This window comes from Corvus brachyrhynchos, unplaced genomic scaffold (genome assembly GCF_000691975.1).
Source record: "Corvus brachyrhynchos isolate BGI_N302 unplaced genomic scaffold, ASM69197v1 scaffold101, whole genome shotgun sequence".
NCBI lineage: Eukaryota > Metazoa > Chordata > Aves > Passeriformes > Corvidae > Corvus > Corvus brachyrhynchos.
Window position 1 is genome coordinate 7,793,754 of NW_008237239.1, and position 22,822 is coordinate 7,816,575.

At 38.9% G+C, this 22,822-nt stretch overlaps 1 protein-coding gene across 3 annotated transcripts in view; it reads left to right on the forward strand.

Annotated features, from left to right (window-relative positions):
• PLPPR5 (phospholipid phosphatase related 5) overlaps window positions 1-22,822 on the forward strand; it is a 121,852-nt gene that overhangs the window by 95,277 nt on the left and 3,753 nt on the right. For 2 of the 3 annotated variants that reach the window (XM_017729844.1, XM_017729843.1), the window contains 5 exons: window positions 3,660-3,792; window positions 6,012-6,262; window positions 15,141-15,317; window positions 16,943-17,062; window positions 22,053-22,816. In XM_017729844.1, coding sequence (XP_017585333.1) covers window positions 3,660-3,792; window positions 6,012-6,262; window positions 15,141-15,317; window positions 16,943-17,062; window positions 22,053-22,187 — 816 coding nt within the window. In that variant the 3' untranslated portion in view covers window positions 22,188-22,816. Of the gene's footprint in view, window positions 1-3,659; window positions 3,793-6,011; window positions 6,263-15,140; window positions 15,318-16,942; window positions 17,063-22,052; window positions 22,817-22,822 lie in introns of those variants that run through there. The other variant, XM_017729845.1, reaches the window with a different exon arrangement.

The window sequence follows — 22,822 nt, forward strand, 5'->3', positions numbered from 1 at the left end:
GGGAATATGTGCAAAATACTGTAAGAGTCCTGAGAAGAAAACAAGGAAAGGGACAGGTATTAGGTGGTTGGCAATAAATGCAAAAAACGTACTACTAGTATAAACACACCATGATAATCAATCAGCTAATATATTAATCAGGAGTTAAGGGGTGAAACAAGAAGAAATATTAATTTTAGATCTCATCCCTCTCAAATTCTGGCTGTCAAATGGGTTGTCACATCATAGACAGGATGTGATTGCCATGGAGATGGTTCCAAGAACTTCTGTAATTTAATTTTTGCTGGGTTAATATTTTTCATGTGCTTCCGTAAGAGTAAATGATCGTTCTTGTCTTGTTCCTTCTTGCAACATTCATGTATACTGTGTTTTTATCTAAGGACTCTGCAAGTTGTTTATACATGTGTTCTTCAGAATACTGGAAAGCCTGCACTTTGTATTGTTAGACTTAGATGAGAATTGTTCTTTTCCTTATACTTTATATGCTGTAGCTATATGTCAAAAGCTTTTCTGACCCTTAGGGAAGGATGGCCTCCCCTGGTTTTAACAACTGTTAAAATATCTGTGAGCTAAGAATTTTAATACATACCTTTGGGAAATTTGTACAGTGATCTAAAGTAGTATGATGCTGTTAGAATAAGGTAAAAGATGCTTCTAATATCCACTCTTTCACTGCAAATTATATTTCTATGCCTGAACTTGTGTAGTTTTGTCCAGACATTTATGTTGTCAGAACATTCTCCAGTGCAATCTTTCACTGCCAGTTTTGGAATATGCCAAAACCTTTTTCCCCAAGACTTAGAAAAGATATACACAAATAATTCTGTTAAATTAAATGTCTTTTGTTGGCTGGTTGCAACTCCCATATGCAGTGGAAGGGCCAACAGTGGTGCCCATGCCAGCAGAATACAGAAATTATTCCTTCCAGGAATATCCCAGGCATACAAATTGTTGTAAAGTGCAGGGGGGATATCGCTCTCCTTTTCCTCTGCCCTGTAGAGCTGATTATTGCCAGTGATGCTGGAGAGAAGAAGGGGAAGGAATTGCACTGTGAAACAGAGTTTCTCCTGGGATTTATTGAGATTGAAAAGGATTTTTCTTCCATTTCTGAAGCATCAATAGGCTGATTATTGAGATGAGCAGTGCTTGTGCTGAAGGATGGAGGAAGGAGAACAGCTTTAGCTGAGCTGCCAGTACAGAAAAATAAAGAACCTGTATTTATTGCCAGATTCTAGAAGGATTCTATCGAAGCGGATCCATGGAAGCATAGAGATGAATGCCTTGTGTGCTTAGTGGCATTTCCCTCTCTGATTGCTTCTGACAGTAGAGCGCTAGGCCTTCTGTAGCAGGGGTTTTGTCCTTAGCAGAATTCCACATCCTTCTGACCCTTGCACCTACGTGCCCACCCTAAGAGTATTCTTGTTCAGCTAAGAACTTGAATGCTGCTCCCTGCTATTCTTGGAACAGAGGGTTTTCTTCATACAGGTCACCATCAAAGACAGGAAGTGTAATAAGAAGAAAGTGTTGGCAGCAGCAAGGATCTAGATGCAGCTGATGAAGACAGATTGCTGGCAGTGAGGATCTCCTTTCCTATAACTGAACAAGCAGTTCTCCCTTTAGTAAATCCCAGCTTCCCTACCAGCCAAGAAGACGACCTTTATTCTTAGATCAGCAGATTCAGAGTCTCTGCTCAGAGCTGGAGAGTTAAGCTTCTGGCACTCTTGGTGTTCTTGCAAAAGGTTGAGCACTGTATATCACAGATGCTTCCTTTGTGCTGAATTCTGCTCTTTCCTGGAGTTTCAAAATCTGTGAAAATTTTACTGAAATCTATTGAGTTTTGCAAAAAGAATTAAAGGCAGAATCTGACTGTATTCAGATTGCCTAGTCCTTGAGAGGAAAGAAAAGCGTTACTGTGACTCACAGTAAAAATATTAGTGTTTCTGTTGTCACCTTTATGAATTGCATTAAAACTGATTTTTTTGGTATGTTTCTTCATGAGAGCTATAGGGATCACTAGGTTGAATTTTCCTTGTCGTAATTTGGATGATCTTGAATTCAAGGTTGAATTATTTTTCATGTATACTGATCATTTGTTAATTATAGATGAAGAAATTCTACTTCACTAGGCTGAAAATTTGCTTACATCACGAGAGAGAGGATATTTGTTATTTCAGGTATTGAAATTTCTGTTTCATCTAAAAATTCCACTAGCATCTGAAGCCAGTCTAAAGTAATAGAAAATGACTGCTTTGGTGACAAATTAAATTTTGCTTTTAACACACTTGCCTCCAGAGTTATTTTTGTTACTTGGACCACATTATTTGTAAGTACCATTTTCCTCCACAATTTAGCCCAAAGGTATCTGCATAATCTACAAACAACTAAGGAAGGTCATTAATTGCATCCTTCCTGTTGACAACAAAATGTGCACATGAGCCAGTGCCCATAGATTATTTTGTTTTGTAGAACTGTTCAGACCTATTATGATATATGAAAAGATTTATATTTTCCTGCTAGGTCAAAGGTTTAGAAAACCTCAGCAATTAATCAGATTTGATGGCATTATTTCTTGTATTTGTGTAGTATTAAGATTTCGGTTTGGTGGTCTTCATTCCTGTTGATCAAAGTGTGATGTACCTATCAATAAGCTTTAAGCTTTTCATGTAGAGGAGTGGAAGGGCCTTGCCTGCAAGTCCCACAGTGAATCAAGGTTAGAATCCAGTGGTCAGTATTTGACCCTTCTACTCTACTTTTCAATTATACCCTTGTTGCCTGCCATAAAGCTTCAGTGTCGTAGTTTTAGATAGATACCTGCTTAAAGTCTTGGCTTTGGCATAAAGTCTCAATCCTTAATTGTAGTGAATAAATTAAAGGTCATGTTTTGTTGTACAGGCAAATACACCACCTAGAGAAGATACTTAACATTCAAAATATATTTTTTCTCATTTTGTGATTTTTCTGTTTATTTTTTGCCAACCATAATGTGAACAATATACAGACGTGAGAACTCTATTTTGGTGGAGTGAATGTGAAACAGGCCATTCTTAATGTTAAAATATCAGTGGTGACACTTCATTCAAGCATGAGGAACAGAGCTAAAGCCAGACTTGATAAATTTAGCTAGCAAAATGTGAATCAAACCCTGTTAAGTACCTCGAGGCAAACTAAACCTCTGATGTGAACAGGAGCTCTGTTACGACTTTTTTTTTTCCCTTTCTCTCTACCATAGTCCAAAATTTGAAGCTCGACCCTGCGAAGTGCTGAGTGTCAGTGAATGCCATATGGGAACTGAAATGTTCAGCATCTTCCAGGATTAGGGCTTTTCTTTGGCCCAGATCTTGTGCATTATGTTGTCCTTGAACTAATAGATTTCTTTCTCTTTCCCCTCATCTGGAAAACTAGGTTATGTTATGTCGACTACAAATCCTGTAGTAATGTAGTAATTTATTCTCTTTTAAGGCAAATAAAATAAAGGAAGCCATAAGGCATATTTCCCTCATAAGAAGATTAATGTACAGAACTTGATTCACTTATGCTGTCTTTTGTGCTGGTTTGGTCTTGTTTCTTTAAGATGAGATGTCTGTCTCTGTAATATTAGTGTATTTTACTTGCTGTAATCTGATGTACCATTTCTCTCCCCTTTTTTCTCCTCCCCTAAGATTATCGTTGGAGAAACTGCAGTCTTTTGTCTACAGTTAGCTACAAAGGATTTTGAAAACCAAGAAAAAACAATATTAACTGGAGACTGTTGTTATATAAATCCACTGGTACGCAGGACCATCAGATTCCTTGGTATGAGCAAAATTACTGCTTTCATTTTCTGTATGGTGAGAGTGATCAATTATGTCTTAATTTTTACCTGGGGAAAATACTCAGATAACCATATAACATTTCATGTGTAGTTTTAACTGAGGTGCAGTTTTCCTTTTGGGTAGCAAATGAAGCTTTTTGGAAGTTTGGATTTAAAAACAGTTGCAGAAACAGCAGTAAAAGTAGAAAAAGCTGGGACTGCAGGGGAAAAATAACTAGCAGGCCTGAAGCAGGGTGAAGTAGAGAAAGTATCCTTGTGCCATATCTATAGGTAATAGTAAACACACACACCCCAAAGTTGAAGACATTGGGATTTAAATGTGTCTTTGAAGCTAAGTTGATTTAGGTGCTGTCTTAGCCTGGATATTGTATTATAGTGTCTAGCAGAAAACTGTAAAAAATCCATGCTACACTGGTTTTGGCTGAAACTCCCCCACTGACTTTAGTAGATGTTAGGTGTCATGTTTTCTCTTAGTTTGTTCTAAATGTGTTTGGAGGGAGAAGTCCCACCACTCAAAATGTGTAATGAATGTTTCCAGATGCTGCTTTTTAATACATGCAGGGATGCCATAGCAGGGCTCAGTTCTGCTGTTTGCTTCTCTCGTGGTTGCATCTAAAGGAAACAGCTGGAGGAGTGAAGCCTTGGGGCGGCTGATCCTGCTGTGTACCCCAGTCTCAGGGTGAGGGAGGGCATGTGCAGCTGTGTCTGTATTTGCAGTGTTTGTGTGACAACTTTGCCTGCCTTCCCAGAGTGCCATTGCTCCTGGTGAGAAGGAGACTGTCTTGCATAGGTCTGGAGGAGGTGGAGAGTGTTGATAAGGAGCTCCTCCCACTCCAGTTCCTCTCTGTGTAATCAGTGCCTGAATGTTCTTCCCACTAAGTGGTCCCTTCTTTCCTCACAGAAGCAAAAGAAAATTTGATAGGGATGGCAGGAGTGAACAAAGGCCTCTTCGCTGTTCCAGCAGATGAGGCATAGCTACCCATTGTGCTCCCACAGAGTGATGTGTGTGATGTTGTGCAGTGCACACCCTCGGGACTGGCTGAAAGGCCCTTCTGTGAAGTGATTTAACCAGGCACAACGTGCTGCTCACCAGAGTCTAGCATCTTGGGGGGAGTTAACATTAGTGCAACACTGTTGACCCGCCAGGATCCCAGAAATCAGCCTTGGTCCTCTAGCTTTGCTAAGAAAAAAAGCCTGACCTGTATAAATGCATGTTTCTGTGGAATTATGTCTGCTGTGATGTTGATCCATCAAAGTCCTCATAGTGCCTCATGAAACTGGGATTTGCCAGAACTCACTCTATATTCACAGTGGAGTATGGGAAAGGTAAGGTGATTTGCCGATGGAAATACAGGAGGAAATCTGTAGCTCAGGTGGAATTGGAACAAGCAGCCACTGGCTTTTCCTGCTGGTCAGGGTGCTGTGTTTGCATGTTCTTTTTCTATTTACAGAGCTCATTTTCTATTTGCAAAAGGGTAGAGAGGGACCTCAGAATATCAGGAATCTGTTTTCTTTTAAGTAATCAGATACATGCATTTACATTCTAATGATTGAGTACATGTGCTTAATGCCTCACTGATATGTCTGATTGAAAAAACTCTAGCATAAGTAGCTCCTCAAATATATAAATCTTTAGCTCACTGTGTTGATACTGTGATTAATATGCCATGCATAGAGATTTACCCAGTAGCAGGCAGATGAAGACAACTCATGCATGGCAATCTTGAATTATTCAGTACTTTATCTTCTTTACAGATGCAAGAGAAAAAAAAAAGTTTGTCCAGTTTGTGTTATGACTTTCCAAGTTCCTTCTCCATCAGGGTCTGACCTTGGTTTTCAAGCAGATTTATAGGGTAAAGAATTTCCCTCTGTCACTTCTGTTTAGTGGCAAAAGTTAGGTACCAGTAAAGCCAACTACCCCAAACAGGGGACATGCATGGCTATGGGCCCTAGGAAAGCAGGCTACTTGCACAAGGGGTAGGTGTTCCTATGAAAGATGGGAGAGACATCAGGTGTGTGGGAACATTGCAGTGTTGTTGCTGCAGTTTTGTAGGAAAATGCTATCTTCAGCATGAACTGTGGTCTTTAGGGTACAGTACATGGGAGGATTTTTCATGTTCTTGAATGGAAGAAGCTGGTATGCTGCTGTGATAAATACTATAAATTGTCTGGAAATGTAACTCTTTGTTTCCCTCTTTAGGAATTTACGCATTTGGACTGTTTGCTACGGACATCTTTGTAAATGCTGGACAAGTAGTAACAGGGAATCTTGCACCCCATTTCCTTGCACTTTGTAAGCCCAACTATACAGCACTTGGATGTAAACAGTATACACAATTCATCAGTAGCGTACATGCCTGTACTGGAAATCCAGACCTTATCATGAAAGCCAGAAAGACTTTCCCATCCAAAGAAGCAGCACTAAGCATATATGCAGCTATGTATCTGGCTGTAAGTATATTATACCATTTAATGTCACTATTTTTTTGAAAGCAAATGACTTGCACTGTCAGGGGGAGGAGGGAGGAATGGGTAGAAGATAAGGCCCAAAATATTGGCTGATTTTTTTATATGTAAACCTGCTGTGACTTACTGTGAGAATGATTCATTTGGCTTAATTCTGACAAGGTGTAGTGGTTTCCAAGCCTTGAAAGCCAAGACAATACTAAGAGAGGGCAAGTTGTCTGTAAAGGGTATAATCTGTAGATTGAAGATAACCAGTTCCTTGGTTTTCTTTTTCCCCATTTCTAGAGTGTTTGGACAATCCTTTGCTGGGTGCTAAGGAGTAAGGCTTGGCATTTCCTCTGTCTGGTAGTGGTACCTCTCAGTGTTTTAACCCAGTGCAGATCAGCAGAATTGCACATGGCCATATGCTTTGGTGAGGTGAAGCAGAAGGGTGAGCTATATGTATGTCTGATCTCTGCAGGTTTCCCAAGATCCCTGTGTGTCTTTTGGTACCAGAATTGGTATTTATAGGTACCTCATTGTTCATGCAAAGTCAGTTTGGCTCTTGTTATGCAATACAGTGGGCTACAAGACAATCGACCCTTTTTTCCCCTCTCTCCTCTATTTTATGGGGAGTGATGAACAGTGCTGGGATAAAAACTGGTGCTTGCTGGCAGGCATCAGAGCTGTTGTATAGGTTGTGGAGGGGCAGGGGAGAGGAAGAGTGACCATTTACTCTCACTGAAGTGTAACTCTGGCTTAGTTTGGAATGCTTATCATTCTAGCCTTAAGCAGGAGCACATCTTGTTCCTGTGCCGGGGACAAATTCTCCCCAGCACATGCCTATGTCTTACCTGACCTGCACTGGTAATCACAGCCTTTTGCAGCCCTTTGGATGAGCCCAGGGCTGCCTTCATAGTGTCAGTGGGAAACTAGACAGCTGTGTGTACCTTTGTGGTCATTGCAGGAGTCATCCCTTACATTCCCTGAGTATTTGGACAGTGGCCTGCCTATTGATGTGTGTGTATATGCACATGTAGACACACGTGTGAGTGTGTGTTGCTTTTGAGCACATACCAAATGAGCCAACTTTTAATTCCTGATTGATCTGGAAACTGATACTTGACAATATGGCAAAGATCCCAGCCCCATCCACAGACAGTGTGTCAACTCAGTGCTTCTGCATATGGTTTTAGAACCAGTTGCTTAAAAACTGCAGCACTGATGGTAGCATTTACCAAAGGTTCCTTGTGAGCAATGTCTGTTTAAGAGATATTGATGATCAGTTAGTACAGGCAGGTGTTGTCTGCAAATAAGAGATGAACAATATTCTATTCTAATATTCTATTCTAACTTGAGGCAAGTATAAGTCTTCTACTAGTATTGTCTTTATTTGGGGAGATATCTAAGGCTGAAATGCTCTAAATATGATGCAAGCTATTTTAGAAAATACTCAGAATTTTTCATTTTAATTGCTCCTATTTTTCTCATCCATCTGTGAAGTTGGATTTCCACTGTTGCCATGAGTCAGAGTAACTAGGAAACCGACTATTCAGCTACTGCAAAGCAGAAAGTAAAATAGTATTAATACATTTTAAAAACAAAAAGTAGACATCAGTAAGGTTTAATAACTAATATAAAGCTTTTGACATGAGCAAGAATACTTTATGCAAACCTTGTCTGTGGTCAATATACAGTTAGCAATATAAAAAATTAAAGCTGCTGAGATCCATTTCATTACTATTTGCTCTTTCAGTAACTGCAGAAATGAATATATCCTATGTCATTACTGCACTGCTGCATGGTGCTTGACACTGCTATCATTTAACTAAAGCACTATAAACTACTCTTAGGTTTTCTGAGTTCCTATAGTAGCTCCTTGTTACAATATTGGCAGGTTGTTTTTTTTTTTTTTCTTAAATCCTACTGCATGACTGAAGCTAAAAATACTGTTTATTACACTCCAAGGGAAAAAAAAATTCAGTGTTCCAATATTTGGGGTCATGTCCTTACACTGCCATGATGTTTATCAGGATAGTTGGCCCTAAATAACAATTTTCTCATCACTGTTCACTGGAGTAGAAGATTTAAAACAGTAGCCTAGTCTTTGTAGGAGCCATGCTACAACAGTTATTGAGAGCATGGACATAAAGACCTCCATATATTACTCACTGTTTCATTAGCATATAATCTTTGGTACAAAATGTGCTTTCTCTCTGGTTAACAGAAATTTTGGAGAGAGGGAGGGATTGTTATGGAATCTTCCCTGGATATTTCAGGCAGCTGTGCACAAAACGAAACCAACTTAAAGACAAAAAACCACACTAAGAGCTGACCCAAAGGTCCTTGCTCTCCGAGGTAGTGAAGTAAACGCTTTTAGACTTGTGTGATTTCACCAATCAACCCATTTAGAAAGAAAGCCTGTGCTTTATCTAATGATTCCCCCGTCTCATTCCATTTAAGTGCAGCCATGTTCTTATCACCTAGTGTCTGTGCATATTGTCTTGTTAACAATAGCTCCTTTTTTCATCTAAGTTCTTGAGTCTTCCATTTTTCCCCTCTCCCCTCTTTTGAGAGTGGGTGGCTGCTATGGTAACTCAGAATTCCCTTCCTGCTTGAAAGTACAGTCATTTTGAAACAGTTGTTTTGCTAATGTTTAGACCTTTTTTAATGTTTGCCTCCATTACTTACTTCAGGAGAGTACCTATCAAGAGAGACTTAGCAATGGAAATGTTGAATGGCAGTGCTGTGGTTAGGTGTTTTCTCTGCCTTGCTCCAAACACAGATGTTCTCAATGATGCATTACCTTTCTTCTTCAGACTTTCAGGTTCATTCTTCCCAGTGTACCAGTGTTTTCAAAAAGAACTACTGTAAATCTGTTCTGAAATCTCTAATCTGGCTGGTGCCTGGATTTTTCCTTAAGTATCTGCTCTGATCTCCTTGGAGATTTTTTGTTTGTTTGTTTGTTTTTGCTTGAGTTGGGTTCATAAGTTGACTGCATCTGCTTTCATTTCTTATCAGCATTTCAATTCACCCTTTCTCAGCTGGAACAGTGTTTGCTACATAGGTATTAAGGCAAACAGTGCAACCTTATTAAAAATATATATAATTGTATAAGTCACGTTTTGTTATGCATAGGCTGATATAGCCTGGACAGTTAGAGGTAAGTTTTGAAGCAGCCAAGTATGCACATACTTGGGGTGTTTTCCACAACTGAGACACAGAAAGTGGAAGTCATGAGTCTTTTTGGTAGGATTTCGAAGTGATATATGAAGATGTAGGTAGCATATTCCCATAGATTTAAATATAAAACCTGTGACTAACAGTTGTCCTTTGGTGCTGCAGACCTAGAGGATTGGTCATTGGTAGCTGTAGTTTAAGGGAAATTTTAATTCATTCTGTAAAGTTTTGCACTTTTTTTGTTGCTCTCATTGCAGTGGACAAGAGCAGTTGGGTAGAGTAGTGTTTGAGCTTTGTGTTACCACACACATTTCAGACTTGCTTTGGGTTTGTAATGATAGAGGAACAGCCTTCGTGCCTTGGTAATTGACATAACCCTTAAGCCCTGTAGGCAGCTATTACTGCTTTGTACTGTGAGCCCTTGGCCTCAACTGTGACCTCAGACAGGACTAGCAGATAAAGCCTGCAAATAATTTTTTCCTCTGTGCAGAGCTTTTGTTTGGCCCATGATCACATTTTCTGCAAGGCTCTTGCTCCTGGCATTTTGCTGCATTGTTTTTGCTGTTTAGTGTGTTTATAAGTTACTGGGAAAAGACAACAAGGCAATGTGGGTAACAGTGCTGGCAACATGGTGATATTCTTCTCAGTGTCACTCCTTGATCCAGTTATAAGTGTAGGTGTTGTCTCACCTTTCCTTTGTCTTGAAGTACCTGGTAGATTCCAGCTAAATGGGCAGCTGGTGAAGGCATGATAGGCCTCTGTGACAGACCTAAGGAAGTGTTCAGGAGGAAAAGGGGTAGCAGAGCCACCTCATTGAGTTGACTTTGTTGTCTATTTTTTGTTAGGAAATGAAAGGATTCTTTTTGCTGCCTTTCAGGGACAGTGGGATTTCTTTTTAGTATCTGGTGCAGCAAGTATCAGTATCCTTCAATACTGATAATAGAACGTATGTCATGAGGTTCACATATTGAGTGTATTGGTTTCTTTCAGACCAAATAATAACATTACCACTTGATCCAGGAATTTATCTAAAGACCTCTAGAAATTTCACGTCAGTCACCTCTTCATTACAATCCAGTTCCTTAAGAAAAAACCCTCTGGGTCTATCTTACAGTCTTGGTACAGTGAAAGATACCTCTTTCCTTCCCCAGTTGTTTTACAGTTACAGCTGTGGGGAGTTTTTAGTGGGAAAATTAATAGTAAGGTCCAGAATTCTAGAGCTTTCTTTTCCTTTTGCCAAGCCAGGCCCCTGACTTTGAAAGCTAATTTTTGTTTAGGGTCATAAATAATTTGATCAAAACATGTAGAGAAAGCTGGAGGAGGCTTCAGAAACACTAAAAGAAATCTTCAGTGGGCAGAAGGACCCAAATGAGTCGAGAATATGACTTTGGTTTGCTCTAGAAATAGTTTGACCCATTAATTGTTACCAAAGGAAGCTGGAAAGATTTTAGATTGTCAGACAGGATTCTAACTAAGCACAGAACCTGGTTATAGACTACAACAGCCCACTACTTTTCAACTTTTTGATCTCTGAGTGTCTCTTTTCTTGTAGGTCTGATGAATATTGAAAATTGCTTGGGTGGAACATTTATAACATTACTTATATTACTTAAATAATTCAAGAATATTTCTTTAATGCTTGCACATTGTAAAAGTGAAAAAAAAACATGAGATAAATTATGTTTGAAGTGCTGCCTGGGATGGGTGACTGTACAATGATTTGTTCCTCATTGTTCTTGTTGCCTTACGAGTCGTTTTCACTGCCCATTGATGGACTGGTCTTTGTCAGTCTCCCAGGCCATCTACTTCAGGGAGAAATGAAATGGCAAACACAGAAGGGATCTCCTTACCTGAATCCCTGAGCCCCAGGCTGATGAAATCAGCAAGAAAAATTAGCCTCCTTCCTGGTTGCAGCACCCAGCCTGATGTGTGCTCCAGTGTAACTGAAATGGGATTCTGAGACCTGTTACACGTGTGTTTGTGTGCATAGATGCTGGTGTGGGTGGGCCTAAAGGTAGCTGAAAGATGCCTAGAAAGAGCTTGCAGCATAACCCAGGAATCCACTTCGTCCTACACTTTACATGCAGTGCCTGTTGTTTTCTTACATGTTTTGGAATGATTTTGTTTGCATGAGATTTAGGACAAACTTCACATGAGACTTGCAACATGACGCCTTTGAAGTACTTTCCCAGTACAGGCTGAATGCCAAGGCTGTGGTTGTTCCTTACACTATGGCCTGAGTCAGTCCCATCAGAAACCTCTCCGGTAGCTTGCTTTGTCTGTGGTGGTGATGGTGGCAATTTCTTTCGATTTCTTATTTTCAAACCCACTTCAATTAAAGGCGTTCTTTCAATTTATTAGGCTCTCTTACAGCTTCACTTCCAGTATTTTGAAGACTGAAGGTCAAACGCTTGAGTTTTTCTGAAAATCTAGTAAATATTGTTACCTTGTGTGGTAAGGTAACAATCCACCTCATATGACTCCTTGCCAGTGTCTGTGTGCTGGTGACAGCTCTTAATCTTTTAATACTAAAATCTTATTTCAGGAAAAAGGAAAGCAGAAGTTCTTCAAGAGAAGATTCACCACTGTTCTGATGTCACAGGAGAATGTGCAGCCTGCTATAGTAATTCTAACTACTGTATCAATCCTTGACCTTACATACAAAATCTCTGCTGTTGGTCTTTTTGTTGACTAATTTAAAAGTTTTCTTTCATTAGATTCCTCCTCTCCCAGTTTTTGTTCTTAAAAGGAATGGAGATGAAGTTGTTCAGTAAAAATCTTGACCCATGTAAAAAGTTACGTTGTCATTCATTTTTACTAATGTTTTAAATCACTGAGTTATTTTCCTTTGTTGATACTGCATTTAATATTTATTAGAAGTAAGTAAAGAAAAATCCTGTCATCTTTACAGGTTGTTTACTCTTTGTCAATTAATGACTGTGCTGGTTTATAGTTTTTCCACCAGAATCAAGAAGAAAACAGCTGCTTAATTTTATTTTATTCTTAGTGTATATCAGGTCTTTGACTGAGTTGTCTGTGTTAATATATTGTACTAGAGCTACCAGAGGCCAATGTTAAAAATGGGTATCTGTGAATCCTGCCTTGGAGGAGGCTATATTTGTTATATAGAGTTTTGCAAACACAGAGTTTTTGTCCCACTGTTTCAGGAAAGTTTGGCCTGTTTCTGTTGATTCTCTTATATTTTAATATAATGCTATTCTTAACATCAGTGGTACCTGTTCTTTAAAGAAAAGATAAAAATGGTGCCTATGCTGGCAGAACTCTCAGGTTACTTCAAATAATGAGCTGGGCATGACAACCATGACTGCTCATATAAAGAAGGGACTTGGCAAATGGAGGTCTCTATTACTTGTGTGAGGTACAGCATGAATCTGCCATTGTTTTTCCTCAGTGCTTTGAGTAGAGATTTGAAGGACATGCTTGGTTGTAAAAACATTCAGAGAATTTTATGCAGAACACTTTTTGGGTTCAACTTTGTATTAAAAATGTTGAAATTTGATTGAACTACTGCAGAATCTATAATTTGTACTATAATGTGATTTGTCTTATTAAAAATTGAGATAATCTTCTTGGGCACTGACCAGTTGTTACAGATAATTGAAATATGTCACCATGACCTGCCTTAAACAAGCAGGTTTTTCCTTCTCAGTAGTTATTTCAATTTAATATAACACAATACAGAATTAAATGCAGGATAGCTTCCTGCTAACTCCCCTGTGTCAACTTCACCCAAGCTGTATTTGAAATTTGATTTTCTTACTCTGTATTAAAAATATTCCAGTGTTTTTCCTAGCACCAGCTGTCCTAACATGTAGTGTGAACGTGGATAATGGTAGTAGTATCCAGGAGAACAATGAGACTCACTAAAATAGATGGTTGCTGAGTTAATTCAGTGTGCAGTACTCTGTAGCTTGTAAAAAACCAGTGGGGCTAAAAAGCTGGAAATTAAAGTTGCAGTTCTCTTATCACCTTTCTGCATGGTAAGAGTAACTCACTGAAGACAACCTGCAAAAGCACAAGGAGCTAAGGTAAAAGGATAATCAGCAAAGAGAGAAACACTCTTCATGAAATGGTCTAGGAAGAAGAGCAGAGACGTGTGGCTTGGGGATAAACCCCAAAGCTCTTTTTTCTAAACCTTTACTCTGTCTGAATTAGTGGAAATCTTTCTACTAGTTTCTTGTTCATCATATAAAGTACATTGAAGATTTGTGTGTTGCACTACTCTGATGTCATTTTAAGATTAAGCTTTGTTTCTTCCTCTAAGACATGGATCTTTCTCTAATGTTTTGAACAAAACTACTGTCAGATGTCACTCTTTTTAGAAAAGCTCTGACCACTACTTCTTCACTTCAGTTATTGGAACTGTAACCACACTTTCCAAACTGCTTCTTGGCTGGATTATTGCAGCACTTGATAAACTGATTCCCCGGTAAATTCCACCAAGGTTTCGGATAGTACAAAAAAAACCCCAAACAAACCAAAAGGATTGGCCATTTGTTGGCCAGAGAGGTGGTACTGGGTCTTCAGTGCAGCCTCATCTGTTTTCCTTGGCAGTTCAAAGTGATTGCATTACAAACTTGGAGCCTCTGGTGAAAATCTGTAAGAAATACTTGCATTCTTCAGTTCAAAAACTTAAATTCTATTTAAAATTTGAAGATTTAGGGGTTTCAGTTGTTTAATTACAGAAAGATCTTCTGCAGAGAGTAGAAACTTTTTTTCTCAAAAATCTTGTTAGTTGAAGTATAATTTTGTTTTTCTGGAGGGTGGGGAGGAGGGATGTTTCAGGCAGTCTTAATGCCAAGATTCCAGAGAATGGAAAGTCAAATATTTGATATTAATTTCTTCCATTGGCTCATCAGAGCTTGGAAAGTGCTGGGTTAAACCTGATAGTCACTAATGCAGTCTTAGGGTAGAAGAGGTGCTCTGTTATCAGGCAGTGCTTTTAATTCAGTAGTATTGCACAGGGAGAGTTAGACTGCAGCAGGGCAAATGGATTTCTTAGTCTGATGCATAAAACCTGCAGCATTTGCATTGGTTTGTGTGAAGCACAGGGTTGTATAAGTTCAGCACTGATTGGAACTATTACACTGTATTTATAAAAGTAGATGCTGGCATTTAGTTCAATTGCTCTTTGACACTGTTTTTTCACCTTTTCACTGATTTTTGACAAATCACTAATTATTCACATGAAGAAGTTGTGTATAAGTAAGAAAGGCTTTTGCTAATAGAAACAAGGTCTTTATATATTCCCTTTCTTGCTCTGCCTGGCAGCTTGTAATAGCACTAATAATACTTCAGGGTGAAGATATTTTTCTATTACTGTCAATACTACACAGTGAAAAATCAGTCTCTTTACTTCTATGCATTAATAAATAAATACACAGGCTGAGAGTAATTGGATAGGATTGTCCAATTTGCCTGGTTTTCTGTAGGCTTTTCAGGTTCATATAAAATGCAGTTTTCCTGTATGGTCTGATTCTTTTTCTATATCCCGAGGAAAAGGGTGTTATGACTTTATCTATTACTCTATTTCCTAGTTTCTTTACACCCTGCCCCCACTCTGGAAAAAAAAAAAAGAAAAGCCAAATACATGTAGTCTGTTCAAACAAAATATAGAGCTTTTATTCACCAATTAGTGGGAGATATCCATCAGTCTTATACTTTCTTCCTTTCTAATTTTCAGATGTATATCACCAACACAGTGAAAGCCAGAGGAACAAGGCTTGCAAAACCTGTTCTGTGTTTGGGTTTAATGTGCTTGGCCTTCCTTACTGGAATCAACAGAGTAGCAGAGTATCGAAATCACTGGTCAGATGTAATAGCAGGATTTATAATTGGAATATCTATAGCAGTATTTTTGGTAAGTGTGTGTCTGTGTCACTTCTGTTTGAAAAAAATCAATGTATAAGCTTGTATCTCTAAAAAACCTTCAGACAACTAAATAATAAAAGACACGTTTCTCATCTTAGGATTTTTAATTAGTCATCAGTTTCCTTAGTAATATTTACATAAACTCTGAAATGTGAAGTCAAGAAAGGACTGATCCAGTTATCTCTTTTGATTTCCATATAAACCAGATTGTAGCATTTCAAACAGTAATTTTTGCAGCAAGCCCTGCTGGCAGGAAGTATATATTCCTCAGAATAACATAGTTATGATTTGATGTATAAAGTATTAAATTCAGTATAATGATACCCACACTGATCAGAGAATAGGTAGAATTTGTTTTTCTGGCTTTACAGTAACCCTAATGAATTTATTTCATAGTGCTTCAGGTTTATGTTGAAATTTTATATTATTCTGTGCCAAAAAAATCTTTGTTTAGCCTTTTCCTTTTCTGGAGCTGTGTTCCAAAACCAGACTGTTAATCACAGTTGCCGATGACTACTGTCTGTGTCAGAAAACTATTTCTAATCTATTAATCACCTTTACTAATATCTGCAGTGCAAGACTATAGAATAGAATAGTCACTGCTGTTTACTGCCTGTAGGCTTGACTGCCTGGCAGCTTGTAATAATACTAAATACACCTTTGAACTTTTTCCCCATGAAAATACTTTTGAGCTTGATTCTTGGATTGCAAGGTCTTGGTCTCAAGATCTTGGATCTGAAAGCATGGTTTGGCTGAGAACCCTCCCAGGGATGGCTGAAGTGGGTGTTTTCACTTCTAGACATGCAAGGGTAGCTGCAAGTCTCCTTTAAAATACATCTGTTTGTGTTTCCAAACGTTCCTTTCCACACAAAATGTCCAGGAGTTATGTTTGGTTGTTCACATTTAAGTTTTTCCATTCTGTTCATGCCCCTAAAGTAATAAAAGAGAACAGAATAGAGAGGAAATCTGTCCCAGCATTTTTTCTTATATTTTGTGATGTATGTTGCATAAACTCCTTTGAGTAGCACGACATCAAATTTAGTTGTGTTTTGAAGAAAATGCAGTTTGCAAACATTGCTGAGTGTTGGAATTAGTAGAAGCACAAGCTGTTACATATCACATTCCTAAGTCCCTGTGCGAGAATCTCTGCTGCCCTGAGCAGATTTGGAGTTACATTCAGTCTTGGGAATGGTTCTTGCCTTGTTGTTCCCTTTCTTACTCTCCATTTGAAAAAGATTTGCTGATCAAAACTGAGATGCCATTGGCTTTCCTTGGAGCTTAAGGTTAATGCCATGTGATGCTGCAAGACAGCTCTTCATGACATTGATAATAATTGGTGTTCTATTATGCAGCTTTAGTAATGGATTCTCTTTTAGATAAGAGGTTTTTTTGGTTCTCAAATGATGCATGTACCAATAAATTGGTTGAAAGTCTTTTGTCCTGAAATATTAATTAAGGATTTTCTGTAAAACACGAACTTCACATTTCAGTCTTTCTACTGAAAAGCTGTGACTAAAGCTGGTGTCACTTCGGCCTAATTATAATTTTCAGGATCAAAGCTTGAAAAAATGAGTTGTTCCTTAGGTATTCTGTTTATCTTCTAATTCCTTCTAGGTTGTTTGTGTGGTAAATAACTTCAGAGGACGTCAGCCAGAACATGAACATTCTCATCTGGATAATCTGGCCCAGATGCCCATGATCAGCATACCCAGAGTAGAAAGCCCTTTAGAAAAGGTAATGTCTGACTTTTTAAAAACAAATAAAACGCTGCTTTCCTGGAAGGATAATCAAAAGCTATCCTGACAAGAGTGCCGAGGTAATCAGATTTAAAATACACATGTCAGTGAAGGAGAAAGAAGGAAAGAATTTAATTCAGTGACACCCCTTAGGAGGCTCCTCATATCATCATTTTGCTGCCGTAGCTGTTGCTAAGCCCATGGAGTCAGGCTGAGTAGATCTGGGGCCCTCTTCCATTGTGTTCCTCCAGTAAGTTTGATTAATACTCTGCCTGATAGTCCAAAGAAGTTAGAAAGTTTTTAGAAGTGCTTAGAAAGTAAGTCAGCCCTTGGCCCAAGGGGCTTTGCAATTCATATGCAAGTGGCATTTGTCCTATTTGTTTGTGGTATGTCCTCAGCCTGGTGTAGAACATGGGATGCAGTCTCTTCTGGATCAGCTGTGGGGCTTATACCATCAGACATGTGCTAGCCCCAGGACAGGGCACCCACTTGGGAGCAAGAGTAATAAGGGTCATATAGTAACTGCACTATTCCCATCATCTCTTGTCAAAACACAGGGATTTTAGGCTGGGACATGCTAGTGATAGTCTCCTGGCTTTGCCAAGACTTTTTGCTTAAGTGTCACAATAAAATTTATTTTAGTTTACTGTGATAAAACTTTATATTTTTTGAAGATGATGTTGTACTATGTGTTAGGTAAGGTTGAGCAAAAAAACTACTGAAATAGATAGCATAACCAGATATAGAAATAACTTGAGGTGCTTTTACTAAGGGGAAACCTTAAACTAGTAATGCAAAGTTTAAAGGAAGGTTTACTTTTTCTCGTGACTTTATCTGTCATTATTGGTTAAAATCTATTGAGTTATGCCCATATTTGAAGATAGTAAACAATTCTACACTGGGTAGGGCACCAAAAGTATTTTTCTGTGGTATTCTTTTAATTCAAAATTAATTCTGATCTTTTTTTCATGTTAAACGTAAGAAAGGTTTTCAACCACTTCCCAGTCTGTCCTATTTACTTGAAAGTGTTGGAAGTTGTTCTTTAGTAAGAATTACTGCTAGTCCTGGGGTTTTTATTCCTTTCCTTGAAGGGAAAGAAGATTTCTTTTCAGAGTGGTCTAACATGCCTTTTTTGAACCAAATATGTCTAAGCTACTTCCACTGATATCTTGTCGTGAGGAGGTCAGAGTCTCATTTGCTTGAACGAGCATTTAGATGATGAATGTGTATCTTCAAAATAATCCATTCTGTAAATTTTCTGTAAAATGTCAAAACAAAACAAGCTGTCAGCTGGCCTGGAACATGCCACATTAATAAGAGCATGTTTTATTTACGTGCTAGGCTCTCGTGCAATAGAAGCCATTTCTGTGGCTCAAAAGCCATCATAGGTAATACATTCTCTGGCTGTTGCAATTTAAATTTTTGTTTTCTGGGGATAAAGGCTTCATGTTAACTTAATGTTTCTGCCTGGTTTGAGACCCTCTCAGTCATGATGAGCAATGTTCTTGTCCTGAGACTTGGCTGAGTTTGAGATGTTGTGAGGAAAGCTTCGGAAGAGTGTGGGAGGATGGCAGCAGGGATAATGTTTGCTCTGCTTTAGGGTATGAGACTTGGCTGAGTTTGAGATGTTGTGAGGAAAGCTTCGGAAGAGTGTGGGAGGATGGCAGTAGGAATAATGTTTGCTCTGCTTTAGGATAACCTCTGCCATTTATGAACTGTCCAGGATGCTATTATATGAATGAGCTGCTTTCCTTCTGAACCCATATTCTTACGGCAGTAGAGGGTAGCTGTTTACTGTCATGGAACTTCTCTCTAGATAATTGAACTGGGGAATGACTGCAAGGTGATACCACTTGCTGAGATCTCATTTTATGGGTTCATCCTTGTCTGTGTTGCAAAGCCTTTCTCCTTTCCAGAGAGGATGGGATGCAAGGACACTAAGGTGAAGACGTTGCTAATTGTTCAGAAATGTTTTCTTTTGTTTCCACTTCCAGAAAGTTTAAATAGCAAATAATTGATGAAGAAGTTATTTACATGTGAGTGCTTTAGGTTTTAAGTTTCTATAGGTATTTTTTCCTTTTTTTAATCTATTTTTTTTTTTGTTTAATCCAAAGTTTTAGATAGAAGACAGACCCTGTTAAATAAAAGGCACTAAGAATAATACTTTAGGGAACTGAGGTCTAAATTAAGTTAGCTGATCTCAATTAACTACCATTGCTACAAGAATTCTTGAATTAGTCTTTGGTTTTTAACTCCCTTCTTAGTTTACATCATTTGTTCTCCACTGGAGAGAGTGGTGCTAAATAATTTGTGTGCTATTTGCCTTTTCCTTCTTGAGACACGTGAGTTGACATTTCAGTCAGGACTCTTCCAGTTCAATATTTTGAGTACACGTAGATTTACATTTTGCTCATTTTGAAACTGTTTTTTCTTATTTTCAGTCTCCAAGCTCCTTTGCCAATATTAAAGACAGGTTACTGTCAGAAATTAGCTACTAAGAGTAGCACAAATCCTGTCTGAAGTTATCAAAGGATAAGGCAGTGCAAGCAGGAAGCAATGCAACTATGTGACTGGTACTAAAAAATGTAACTATATGGGTATCTGGGAGCAAGCAATTAAAAATCCCACCTTAAAGAATGACTTCATTAGAAATGCCTGCCAGATAGGACCCCACTCATTGCTATTTTGTAATAAATGAGCAAGTGCACGATGCATCATACAGACCTGGAAGCACATTACTTTGCTGTTTCCAGATCTGCTACTTGCTATTCCAGTGCTTTCTTCATGGAGAACAAATGCTCCTGGCATGCTCACCGTGCTGCCACTGTCTGAGTTCTGGTGGAGGTCTAGCTATGTTTGAAGTGCACTTAAATAGGCACAAGTGTTCTTGTAATACTCAGAACTGAGCTGCTGCTGCTTAGTGACAAGGTTAGATCACTGTTTGCATGACACTTCTGTTTAACTGTGGTGCATGCAGAGACTTAGCTGTTCTGCACGGGTACTCATGCAGTCAAATAAGCTGTAGTTGCAGTGTCTCCTTGAGGAATCCTTGCCAGAGCCTGCTCAGCAGTGCAGACTTAGTGCTTTTACCTTAACTATAATCATCCTCAGAATTAATGAAAAGAATGAAAGCCAAGAAACCTCATCACTCACCCATCTGCTTCTTTTCTCTTCTGTCCCTGACCTTCTTCATGTCTTACAAGACAATTGGTGTTTCAGTTAGCTGGCAGTCTCCTACAGAGAGGAAGCTCTCATCCTACCACAGTCAAGGTTAGAGAGTCCTGTTCTTTTGCAGAAATTACTGAGAAATGGGGATGTTCTGGATAGTACCTGGAAGAGTTTGAAAGTTCAGCTTTGTCAAAGTGCAGTCACAAACTCTGTTTTCTGTTTCAGGGGAGACTGACATTATTCCATGCAAAAGTCACCTGAAATTGGCCAGGGCTTACAGAGGTCTCCTACATGTCTTGTAGTAGTTTCTGATTCTACTAGCCTTATTTCTTTTAAGTATTTTAGCTTTGAAAAAATCAAATACAAATACAACATGGAGGATTTCAGGACTAATGGAGACAGTAGATAGAATACTGAGATACAAGGTTTCAGAAGGAAGCATTGGGTTAGGTAGGAGATGCACTACAGTTCATCTCCTGTGAGACGAGATAATTACTGTGTCTGATTATCAGTGCTTTCTGTAGCTATTCAGTATTACTTACTTGCACAGTGGGTTCTTGGCAGTGCTCTGTTTGACAGCTAAACTGCGTTTATTCCCCAAGGTTCTGCTTGGCATTCCTTCATACTGCTACTTCTGTCAGCAGTGCCCAAGCCGTGTTCCCGGACACAGTCACTGTTCCATGTTACAATGAGGTTTCTTATACTCCCCCATAGAACTGACTATCCAGCAGGACTGAACTCGAAAGAGATAGAATAGGTGCTCTCTCCTTCTGCCATTTCCAAGTTGTAATGGTCATAGGTTTTTGGAATTCCTCTTGCAATATGTGACATTCTTGTTGCCCATCATATTGGTTTTTAGTGACTATCAGGGTTAACTGTCCCAGAAATCTTCTTGAGACACAGTAATTATTGTTCTATTGTGTATGTGCCAAAGGTAATGATGGTGATAAAACATTTTAGCAATAGTAAGTGTAGAGATTTCAATGGATTCTGCCAGTATTTTTAAGACTGGGGAAGCTTTCCTCTTCAGAATTTAAGGTGTATTGTTTTTTCTATTTACTCCATCTTGATTATTCACAAGACACAGAACAGCTTCTTCACAATGTCAGAAAATTTTAATTCTCAGAGTTACTGCTTTCTCCTTGGTCTGAAGTATTGGTAAGTTGGTACCAAGTCTTTAGTTGTTATGTGCACTGGTATGCACACAGCACCATGGCCTGGGGAGCCTGGCCTGCTCCCTGCAGCTCTCCAGGGAGATTGCCTCTCACTGAGCTCACAGCTAAAAGCAAAACACAAAGATGCTTTAGCTCATCATACTATGGGCAGCTGGGGGAGAGGGTTTGTATCCATTTCTATTGCTTCAAAATATTTTTGAATATTTTGAATATCCAAATACTGTAGTGCTTGATGTCCAAAAGCATGCATAGGTGTCCATACTTGTTTCTCCAGTATGGTTTGATGGGAGCCCATGTGCTTGCATTAGCTTATAGGCAATTTTTGGCATAATGGTTCTTTCTTGATAATTGAGTCTGTTAAAGGAGATACAATACCACATTGCTTCACACACATACCACAAACACATACCCAGGAGAGTCAGCTTATAAAAAATCATAAGCAGTTTTGTTTCAATGTCAAGCATTTAAATTTGTATTCATGTCCTACTCTTCTGCTTAAATCTACTTCTGGGGCATTGTACAAGAATTATTTCTGGCTGAATGCAAACTGTGATCACTACGTCTAATGCTCGAATAAAATAATCCTTAAACATGGGAAGTGGAACAATATATTCAGTGTGACCTCCTCCAACGTACATATTGTAGGTGTTACAGAATCAAGGTATTAGTCACAGTCAAGAAGCTCCTTTGCAAGGAAACTCCCTCAAAGCACGCATCCGTAGGTGGTTCTGCTGGATCTCAGGGACGGAGCGCTGCGAGCCCCTTTCTCTAAGGCAATGAACGTCTGTGCGCAGGAGCGCACCGAGTGAGCGTGTGCGGCTGGGCAAAGGCGGTGCCGGCCTTCTGTGCAGGGCTGCAGTGCTTCCGGGGGAACCTCACCTCAACGCCTCCTTTTGCACTAAAACTCTCATTTGTCCAGTAAAAGCAGAAAATACACTCTTCTGACTCAGAGAGGTATATGATAACATTATTATTATTGTTTGATCAATTGTCATTTGCCTGAAGTACTACAGTAGTATTTTTCTATTTAACAAACTCTTCTGTGGGAAAACTGCAAACATGAGAACAAAGCAAAAAAAATTAAGCTTAAAATATGTAATATATAATGAAAACTGCAAGTCACAAAAAGTTTTAATGTATTTTTTCAATGCTTTGACATTATAGCATTGCTTATCAACAGAAATTAATAAAGCTTAACAGAAGATATACAGGTGTGGATCATTTCCCCCAGAAACCTGCACTCAAGGCTTAGCCTTTGGCTTTTCCTCTTTTGTTAGTGGTGTGAGAACACAGTTACGATGGCATGCTTTGCTCACCAGCCTGGTACTGTCCTCTTAGAATGGATGGTACAAATGCTGGTCTGCCTGTCTGTGAGACTGCTTCTATTGAGCAGACCCTCAGCATTTTTGAGTCTT